General features: G+C 37.5%; 1 protein-coding gene across 1 annotated transcript in view; it reads left to right on the forward strand.

Annotated features, from left to right (window-relative positions):
- Positions 1–9221, forward strand: part of snx2 (sorting nexin 2) — a 30250-nt gene extending 21029 nt beyond the window's left edge. Inside the window, exons 12-15 of the mRNA XM_069682806.1 lie at positions 7–150; positions 4700–4780; positions 4920–4991; positions 5765–9221. Coding sequence (XP_069538907.1) covers positions 7–150; positions 4700–4780; positions 4920–4991; positions 5765–5815 — 348 coding nt within the window. The 3' untranslated portion in view covers positions 5816–9221. The remainder of the gene's footprint in view (positions 1–6; positions 151–4699; positions 4781–4919; positions 4992–5764) is intronic.
- The last annotated feature ends 1750 nt before the right edge of the window (positions 9222–10971 follow it).

Raw genomic sequence — 10971 nt, forward strand, 5'->3', positions numbered from 1 at the left:
GTCCAGGGTGTGTTTGACCACCGTATGAAGACGTGGCAGAAGTGGCAGGACAGTCAGATGCTCCTGCAGAAGAAACGAGAAGCTGAAGCCAAACTGCAGTCCACCAACAAACCGGACAAACTGCAGCAGGCCAAAGACGAGATCAAAGAGGTGAGACGTCGATAAGTAGTGATCACAGTATCATCACTTTCCTGTGAATGTGCCGTGTTTTACAAAGCGCCCTGAAGAAGTGAAACACTGAGTTCAACTTCAACATTTCTCCTAAGAATCAATATTTCATGAACATACTTGTTTCGTGTCTGACATTTGTTTGGAACAGCAGAATTATACTGAACATTTGAATTTAAATATAAAATGTTTTTTATCAAAATAAAATGTTTTAATTTAGCGTAATAATTTTAGGAATATTGCACGGATGATTTATGTTTTAAATTAAGATTAAAAGAAAACCTATAGCACCACCTGCAGTTCTCCAGAGATCCACTAGGGGTGCTGGTACAACATTTAAAACTCCAGGGCTGACAGGACTTCCTAGTTTGTTTGTTTTGATCTATTTTTATACATTTTCGTACTTTTTTATATAAACTCAGTTTTTGTACCTACTTTATTACATATTCACAAAATACGTTTTTGTAGGTATTTTATTACATTTTTTAAAACTTTTTTTATATAAACTAATTTTTTGTACCTATTTTTCATTAAGACAAATATGTGAAAAAAATATGGCCAAGGCTTAAAAATACCAGAATTCCCCTTTAAAGCCTTAAAAAATAAAATGTAATTAATACCCTGGTTAATAAGAAACCATATTATAAAGTATAATGATGATACATGTTAATACAGAGAACAGTTTAAAGTCTACAAATAGTGAATCAGGTGATCCGTTGCTCTCGGGAAGCCCTCTCCTCTCTCTAAAGGCTGCTGGTGCGCCCAGTCAGGTAAAACGAGCGCACCTTCACAGCTCAGTCATGTGAAAACTTTTTTTTTTTTTAAACATAAATCTTGTTTTCTTTGAGTCTTCAGACTTCACACAAACTCAGAACGACAAACAAGAGCCGGAGAGAGCAGAAAAGTACTTTATTAGAGCGTCTGTTGAAGCTGTCACCACACAAATTCATCCTCTCTGTCAGACACACACACACACACACACAGAGCGTGGTCGGGGGTCTGTTAGAGCCGAGGAGCTGTCAGATGTGTTGGGGGGAGGACGGGGGAGTTTTGGGGGAGGCTGTCAGGAGCTGCAGACGAGGACAGATCGCAGTAGAGTTACAACCAACATTTATTCGGAGCCGACGAGAGTTTTGCCGCCTGTCAGGAGTCGGAGTTTTGGTTCTCGCTCTGACATCAGCAACAGAAAACACATAGCGGCTTTTTCTGCAGCCGAAAACACAGAGGAGAGTTTTACTTCACTCTGCTGCTGCTGAAACCCGGTGAGCAGCTGATCCACAGATTCATGCTTTAAATACGACATGTTCACACTTTGAATACGTTTATTATCTGCAGTCTTCGGGAAACGAAGGATTTGTGTCATTTGGAATCAAAACATTGTCATTTCTTATATTTTTCAGTCTTTTTTATGTTCAGTACAAACAAATAATACACATCACTGAAACAAAATGATGACATGACGATAAAACCTCAGAATAATCAGACAAAAAAACCAATTCAACAGAAAGCCTTGTCTTAGTGGCTAACTGAAGATTGTATTTGGTTTAAAGCCACAGTTCGTATTTCTGTTGACTTTAGTTTGTGTGTTTTAGTCAGTCATGAAACTAATTTAAGTCTGTTTAATGATCCAGATATAAGAGGTGTTTATCACCTGACACAACAGACTCTGTTCGCGTAATATTTCACTTCTTTTCAAACTTTATCAACAATATGATGGCTTTGATTCTCCCCTGTAACGACCCAGCTCGTGTTGTCGTTAGTTTCTAAATTGCAGTTATTATTTTATTATTTTATTGAGTAAAAAGTGGAACACAAATAAGGCAAATGACATGTGAAAAAGGACCTGTGGGCGGCTGCTGATCAAATCCATAAATAGAGCCTCTTTTAAATAGAGGGGCTTGTTGTCTAAATCTCTTAAAGGAAATATCAATGAAATAAAACTTCAGGAACCTTTTAACCAAAACATATTTAACAATGTCTAAACACAGAAAAGACGAGAGGCACTAATTATTCTCATGTGTCACATTGATCAGAGCAGCCATAACACGACCGGACGAGATCATCGAACAACCAAAACCTCAAATAATGTTCAGGTATAAAGACCATTTTAAAGGACTCAAATGAAATGTTGAAATGTTTCTCTTGACTTCATGAGGAATAAACTGAATGACACTCACTGAGTTTAAAGAGAAGCGTCAGGACTCCTTTCAATAACAAATACAAGGAAATCTTTGTGTTGTTGTTTTAATGTATTTAGGAAGGACTAAATTTACAATGAACAAGTTAAAATTATTAAGGTTCTGAATCGAATCATAGCACACTCACACGTGTCCTGTCAGATGAAGCTTCCTGCTGACGCTTCAGAGTCTCAGCCGTCAGATAATTAAACCACACTGCCCCCTGTGGGCACCAAACAGGAACAACACGCTGCTGTGAGTGCTGCTGCTGTCCGTGCAGGAACACCGCTCTGTTCTTAGGAGATCGTTTTATACCAAAGATGTCAATAACAACAGGAGTCTCATGTTTATACTGGATTTTATGTTTTCGCCAGCTTTAATCCTTTGAGGCAGACGGTCACAAACTGAAGTTCAGTTTAGATTTGGGAATTTAAAGGAACAAACTCTGTTAAGATTTACTTTTCAGAGGAAGATGGCTTTACTCAGAAGATCGGAAAATCAAATTAAATGGATGATGAAAGAAAAATGTAACAATTAGCTGAATTTTTCCTGGTGTAATATAGAGAATGACCTTTACATTAACATGGAATAAAGAGGGTTAAACTGGATATCTCCAATCCTTTTAGTCTAAGTAGTTGGGTTTGATGACCAAGGCCACTTGTGTTTGTCTGAAGTCATTTGGACAGAGCCGGGCTAGCAGTATTCACCTGCATCCAGTCTTTATGCTAAGCTAGGCTAAACACGTTCTGATTTGAGCTCCATGTTTAACACAAAGAGACAGAGCCTCATATCTCAAAAGCATGTCTCAAACTGAGTTACACAACGTGGCCAAAATAAAGTAAGACAGTGATTTTAAATCCTGCAGCATGTACAGTGACGTGTCCTCACTGACGTGTCCTCACTGACGTGTCCTCAGTGACGTGTCCTCAGTGACGTGTCCTCACTGACGTGTCCTCAGTGACGTGTCCTCACTGACGTGTCCTCACTGACGTGTCCTCACTGACGTGTGCGCTGCTCGTGGCTTTAAAGATCAGAAATGAGCTCGTTCAGGGTTTGAGGGAACTTTTCCTTTGGTTGGTGTTTTCTTTGCTCATGTCTCCAGATCTTCCTCTTTGATTTTGGAAGCTCTGAACATTTTTTCCTGCCTCTTAAATTTTGTTGCATTTTCCCTGCCATGCCTTCCCGCACCCAGGAGATTGAGGAGGTAGGACCTGCCCCGTCTGTCTGTCTGTCTGTCTGTCTGTCTGCAGCTGTGTGTCCACCTGCCTGTCTGCCTGCTTCACACCTTTTTAGTTGCCTCATATTTTTTAATGACACCGTTCGTTTTGTGTTCGTTTTTGGTGCTGTGTCATCGAACAGAGTCACATGAAGTCGTTTGATGGAGAAGGTCGGATTTATTCAGAAACAATTTTCTTTTTGAGCAACTTTTTCTGAACATCGGGGTTAAACATTTTCATTTCGGGTCAAAAAAATGTACTGGAAAATTCAAACCAAACAACAGACAAACGCGTTCATGTGACTGCTTAAATCATGGAGTCAGCACGTGTTTCTTTGCTTCAACATTGCTCACATAACAGTTCATATAACTGGCTAATTTAGCGGATTAAACGCCATCATTAATTCAGCCTTTAAAAGACTCATTTAACCAGGTGTTTGTTGTGTTGGTTCACTAAATATTAATAACTTCATCTAATAAACTTCCTCTAAAGTGTGACCAACGTTGGTCTACCATTACAGACATGCAACAAGAGTTCTTTAATGTGCTCACGTAAAACTAAAAAGGGATGTGAAAAGATTTATGATTTTGCAAATGAAACTAAAAAAAATAAAAGTTTACTGGTGACATCATGAGTTGTTTTTAAAACAAACCAACAAGTTAATGAAAACAAACTCGATCTTGCAAACTTAGACATTTTTAAAGCTCTATTGGTGCTATTATTTAACAAGTTTTGAAAGATGAGATTTAGTAGATGTTAAATTAATTTCTGTATAACCTTGCAGTGTCGCTCAGTCTTCGTTTTGGTCACAATTATGGAGAAAAAAAGGATGGAGATGGAGATATGGAGATATCTGTGTCAGGGCTGAAACTTCTAAATATAGACGTCAGTATATCAGTAGATATGAGCTTAAAAAACAGTATTTGTGAGACTATAATGAGAAGAGTTGTACGGTTTACTGACGTTGCAGTTTGGTTAAACTGACACTTATACATCTGAGGGTTTGCAGAAGGAATTACAACAGAAAATGTGTTCATCAAATATTCAAATGGAGCAACAAAGTTCCTCGTCTGAAATGAGGACCAAGATTTTAAAATTAAAATAAATGTGATTGTTGTGTGTGTCTGTGTGTTTCAGCTGGAGGTGAAGGTCCAGCAGGGAGAGAGAGACTTTGAGCAAATCTCCAAAACCATCCGCAAAGAAGTCAGCAGGTTCGAGGTGAGACGATGGGTGGAGAGGGGAATGAATGAGTCTAAGATGTATATATATTCTATTAATGTAAGGTATATTCTGAGGGTCATCATATATCCAAAAATTAAATAATGTGAATGACTTTAATTCTTTTTCTTGTTAACAGAAAGAGAGAGTGAAGGACTTTAAAACCATCATTATTAAATACCTGGAGTCACTGGTTCAGACACAACAGCAGGTAAACACTAATAATCTGTTTAAATTGTTATTATTATTATTATTATTATGTTGTTTATAGCCAAAATATAGTTTATACATAACTTATTCAAAAGCAGAATATTTAACTGGAATTGTGCAAATATAACGCAAATATAACCCAAATATATGGAAGTCTGCAGCTGCCAAAATTTAAATCAAATCTTTGAAACAAACTGAAATTTAATTTTTAGGTTTTTATACAAAATTATAATAAGGACAAGTCGAATTTTATATTATTATTATTTATATTTTATATTATTATTATTTATATATTTATATGAATTATGAGTTCTGTCAAATTCAATTATTTTTAAATTAAACTTTTTAAGACCATTTTTATTTGATTTTAAGCTGAAATATGGCGATTATACCTCCATATATTTACTTTATTAGTGAGCCTCCTTGAAGACATATTTTATTTCAGAATTTTAATATTTAAGTCTATTTAACGTTGAATTTGATTTTATTTTGGCCGTAACTGTGTTTTTAAGTGATGCCATATAAAATTTGAATTCAAAATTGTTTTATTTTTTTTTCCTTATCCCGTCATGTGCACACAAGGTTTAGTTTGTTTAAATTATTTAATTTTAATTGTGGCAGCCTCAGACTTCCATACATTCTGATAAAAAGAAAATATATAATAATATAGTTGTTGTTAGATAAGAGATCAGATTTAAGCTAATACAAATTTAACACATTCTTTGTACATTTATGAAAAATATTTGATGTTCTGTTTCTTTTTTTCTCCCACAGCTGATTAAATACTGGGAGGCCTTCTTACCTGAGGCCAAGGCTATCTCATAGAGTCCACACAAACACAACAGACAGTCCAGACTGGCTCCGGTCACACTACACTACCCATAATGCACCTGTCCTCCCGGATCACGCTCATCCTCCTGTTTATGCCCGGAGTGAAGAAGAGAAGTGACTTTCCTGCAGTAAAAGAAAAAATTCAACAACAAAACTCAGCCCATCTTTGATTTCTCTTCTTTTTGCTGATCTCGTGCTGCGTTCAAGTCCTGTGGGATAAATTGTTCTCCTGATAAATACTTTTAGTTTTGCACTCCTCATACAATTTCCTTTTTTTGGTGTTTTCACAACTAAGGAAGTCAGAGAAAAAAGTCTGACTTCCCATGTGGATTTTTCTATAATTCGAAATCAGATGTTTATAATCCCGAAAGACATAAACGCAGCACGAGTCACAACCCTGGTGATGGCTTTTTTCTCCACGCAATCAGAGTCTTAAATGGTGTCAGTTTTTACCTCCAGAGCACTTTGTTCATTTGTTATTTATACAGACACAAGGTGAAAAGCTGAGAGGTGAAGTGGCTGGAGGAATCTCACAGCAAAAAATGTTGGGTTTTTTTAAACAATAACCTCAATTTTCCCTCAAGAAGAGACAGATATCCACATTCTAAGGTAAAAAGAAATATATTTATAAATATACATTTTTTTCACTGTAGTTTGGTCTTTAGATGTATGGAAGCACATTCTTGCCATAAAATAAAATAAAAACAACAACAAAGAGTGATTCATCGTACAAATTGATAAAAGTAAAAATAAAAGCCCATTTAATACAATCAGATAACTCACTAAAACTTTTTTCACTGATCTCTTCCAGACATTTGAATAAAAATCAGTTTAGTTATTTTTAATGTAAAGAGAAAAAAAATATGAATATTGGTTGACCAATATCTTCAAGATGACAATATAGCTTGTTATATAATGGTACATATTGATATATTGTGACACCTCAACTTAGAGCTTTATTATACAGTAGTGTTTCAAGGAATTTATTTTGTATACTTATTATAAATGCTAAATAGGGACGCATAAAATAAATTGTTCCCAAGGTTGAGAATAAAACTCTTTATGAGAATATTTCTTTAAAACCATTCCTAATTTTGAATTTGTCTGGTTTTTCTTGGCAAGAAATGGCTTCCATACATTGTCTTCAAAAACTACAGTACCCATAAGCCTCAGTGGCAGTTTCTCCGGAGAAGTAAGAAAAAAAAAACTGTGATGTCAACATATTCAACAGTCAAATAATTCAAAGTTCTACATCACCTGTCATTTCCTGCCCGGCAACAGAATCTGAAGCTCTCTGATTGGTTGTGTCTTGCTGCAGTGTTCTCTGGGAATTGTAGTTGACTTGTTTCCAAATGCAGCTTGTATCCTTTATGTTTTTCAATGAAGCAGCTCAGCGTCCAAGTGTTTGAAAGCAGGAATGTAAAAATGACAGGGCTGTTATTTTTTCCTTTGTCCAGCGCTATATGTTTGTTATGCTAACAGCGCTAACAGCTTAAAATCAGAACACAACAGCAGCTATATAAAATTACAAATCCAACCTTTAAGTCAAACTATCTGTGCTTTTATTTTGAAGTTTGAGTTGTGAAACTGATCCGGAGTCGGTGATAAAGGACGACTGACTGCAGCCTTTGCTATTTTGTGTCTTGTACTTCCTGTCACCTGTGTAATCATCTCACTTCCCCACACGCCTTCAAAATAAGAGCCCTTTTTAATTTTGTTGCTGTATGATCGCAAAGTGAAGGCAACATTTTTCAGTTTCTAGCTTCTTTGAGCCGATGATCGCAGAGAAGGAAGAATCTCACTTGCTGGTTCAGGACTCAACATTTGTTAGGCCTCTCCCCAACATCTCACTGTAGATCTACAGGCTGTGGTTAGGCGCTGCTTCACACTCTGATATAGTCATTTAAATTCTGTTGAAACCATAGTGGTGAGAGTATCCTGGTGAGGTTGTAAATGTCCTTTATTGTCTCTCAAACAGAGTAAAATTCAAAAGATAATGTCGTTTAAAAGTCAAACAGTAAACCTGGCAGCTCTGATGTTAAAAAACACTTTAGGACTTTAAAGGATGAAGAACTTTAGTCCTTAAAGTTATAACATTTTCATCACCGCGTTACTCTTATATTACCATAAACTTAACTAAACTGACATGTTAAACTACAATAATTGTACAAATATTGAGTTGGAGGTAGTCCAGCAACTCCTGTGTTCTGCCATGTAAAGTTACTGTTTTTGTCAATGGGGTTTGGTGTCTTTAAAGAGAGCGATGTAACAGCTGTTTCTGGCTAAAAAGTATCTTACTCTTTAAGAAAAAAGGTCAGAAACATTAATTTTTGGGAGTTTTAGTTTTTAAGTTTGAATCCAACACAATATTTGTACAACACAGTAAAACAAACTAACTAATTAAGGCAGCAGTAGAGCTGCAACTCCTTTATTCTGCGATGTAAAATTGCTGTTTTTGTCAATGGGGTTTGGTGGCTTTGAAGAGAGCGATTTAACAGCTGTTTCTGTTATGAAAAATCATCTTCCACTGTAACAAAAAGGTCTCTCTCTGCAGGGATCCTTTTTGTAATGTTGTCAGACTCTTAGAATAACAATCTGAGCCTGTCAGTGGAAACAACAAGAACTCGCACGTCTGAAAACTTAAACAGAACTGTGTTTTTCTTCCTCCTCTTGCTCGTCCTCAAAGAAGAAACTTTGATTTGGAAATGTAACAGGAAATGAAGAACTCAAACGGCTTGTTAGCATCTTATGTAGTGTCATTTTCAGTAGCTTTTGATGCTAACAAGCTGTGTTCACTGCAGATGAAGGACTTCCTGTTAAAGGAGACTGAACTGGAGCTAGATTTAAGAGAGAGTGTTTCAGGTGTACCGGAAGTGGGTGATTGACAGGTGACAGAGTGTGTGTCCGTCCAGAGAGCAGCCTCAGACTGTGAGGATTATTTTTATCGGCTGTTTCTCTTCCTGTTGATCAGTGTGAGGGCTGCAGTTTAAATATTAAACTGCAAAGTCTACAGAATCTGTTCTTGATTTTACTTTGTTGAATTTAAAGCACATTTCATTTTAAAGTCTTGAATCTCTTTCATGTCTTCTTAGATTTAAGTTGAAATTAAAACTGGAAATATTTTAATTTTCTTTTTTTTCCCATCCCGACTCCTCCTCAGTCTTCAATCATAAAACACTGTGTTGATTGCTTTTTATTTTATTCCATGTTTTATTCTGCGTTTTTGCCGCCTAATGATGTGCAATGGTTGAGACCTTCAGTTGATTTTATTTTTTATTTTCACAGATGATGAAACGCTTTATCTGAGCAGATTTTTTTAAGCTCTTTTGGTTTCGACGTGACATTCCTGCAGCAGAGCAGACGTTTGAGAAATTTAATTACAATAAAGGAATGTATCTCATCTACGGCTTTTTTCTACTTATTTAACAGTAACCCTTTTTTATGAGTTGCAGGTTGCTTAACAGAGGATCACGTGACGCTTTACCTTTTGGAAACACGTCTCTTTAAGCCTTCATTCTAAACGTTTCCCTGCTCTTCTTTTTGGATGTATTAACATTTCAAATGCGCTTTTACCTCCTTTGTTGCAGGTTTCTTGTAAAAGGCTGTTTCAAAAATGCTGATCTTAAAGAAGCAACACAAGTAAAGATTCAGCTGGATTGCACGTGAAGTTTTCTTGTATTGATGCAGTTTTTAAAATGTTTTAGATTTGTGCCTTGAAATGGAAACCCATGACATTTATTGAATAGTTTTAGTTTTGCAAACCTCAGTGCACTGATGTTTGCATCTGTACCCTTAGTTTTATAGACTTTATAGACTCCCATTTGCAGCTTGTCCGTGAAGACGCAGGTCTGCACATAGCTTTTGATATCATAAGGAACCAGGGCCACGTGGACAAGAGAAAACTATTCAGCACTAATTCTAACAAATTAAGTGTTGAGACGTTGCAGCGTTGTTCTTGGCCCAGCCTCACTGGCCCCTTTTACACTGCCAGTTCAAGCCAGGGCCGTTACACCTCGTCTTTAATATAAAACTTACGGAGGCTGAATGGTGGGGTGAAGTCGCTCCACCTCTGAGCCGGCATCGGAGCTAGTAAGAGAGGGGAAACAAGCAAAATGGCGTCAGTGTGAGCGGCGGCTCCGGCAGGACGGGACAGCGGGTCCCGGGTGCTGTGGCTGAATCACAATGTAAGAAGGGCAACTGGCTGCTGTGTAAGAAAACAACTTTGAAGCTCCTGTGAGGATCGTTCATGTTGTGTGGATGTTGGCGCCCCGGGTGGACAAAGTGGTACGTCTTCTCTCTTTGCTGATCTCGTCCTGATCATGTGTAAGTCGTGTTTTCAGAGGAAAAATCTCCTCCTGCTTCCTTTGAACAGTCAAACGTATCATTCACTGTGAAACTATGTTTCTGCAGCGTGCTGTTGATCTGCTTGTCTGACACGACCCGGTGACAGCGGTTACACACAAAAATAACCATATAGAAATAATCAATCTTCCTTCTGTTGGTCAGTTTGCTTTTGTAGCTCACATAGAGACATCAGGATTATATGAACTCCTCACAGGAGCTTTAAATTTACAAATTGAGATCTTAATTCACTGATTTTGGTTAAATTGCATAATCTTTACAGATAAAATACTCAGTTGTTGTAGCCGTTAGCTGGTTCGCTAGTTCACTTAGCCGCACAGCTAGTGACAAAACCCAGCTTTCAAATATATCTCTTTACTTATTATTCCATGAACACCAGATGTTTTCATTTATAGATGAACTCCTCCAGTCGAACAAACAGAATTTATATAGATAAAAAATGGCATTGGGGCGGTTTGCAGCTGAGTGTGACGCGGTTGGGATGAGAGTCAGCACCTCCCAGTCTGAGGCCGTGCTTCTTTGCCGACTGTTTCTTGCTCACGAGTGAGGATAAAATGGATCGTAAGATTGACAGGCGGCTCGGTGCAGCGTCAGCAGTAATGCAGGCGTTGTAGGGACCGTGGTGTTGAAGAGGGAGCTGAGCCTGAAGGCAAAGCTTTTCATTTACAGTCGATCTACGTTCCAACCCTCACCTGTGTTCACGAGTTTTTCGTAGTGACCAAAAAAATGAGATCATGGATACAAGCGGCCGAAATGAGTTTCCTTCGGAAGGTGTCTGGGCTCGGCCT

The sequence above is a fragment of the Semicossyphus pulcher genome, unplaced genomic scaffold (assembly GCF_022749685.1).
Source record: "Semicossyphus pulcher isolate SPU_LCO1_2020_fin unplaced genomic scaffold, fSemPul1.0.p SCAF_6, whole genome shotgun sequence".
Taxonomy (NCBI): Eukaryota; Metazoa; Chordata; class Actinopteri; order Labriformes; family Labridae; genus Semicossyphus; species Semicossyphus pulcher.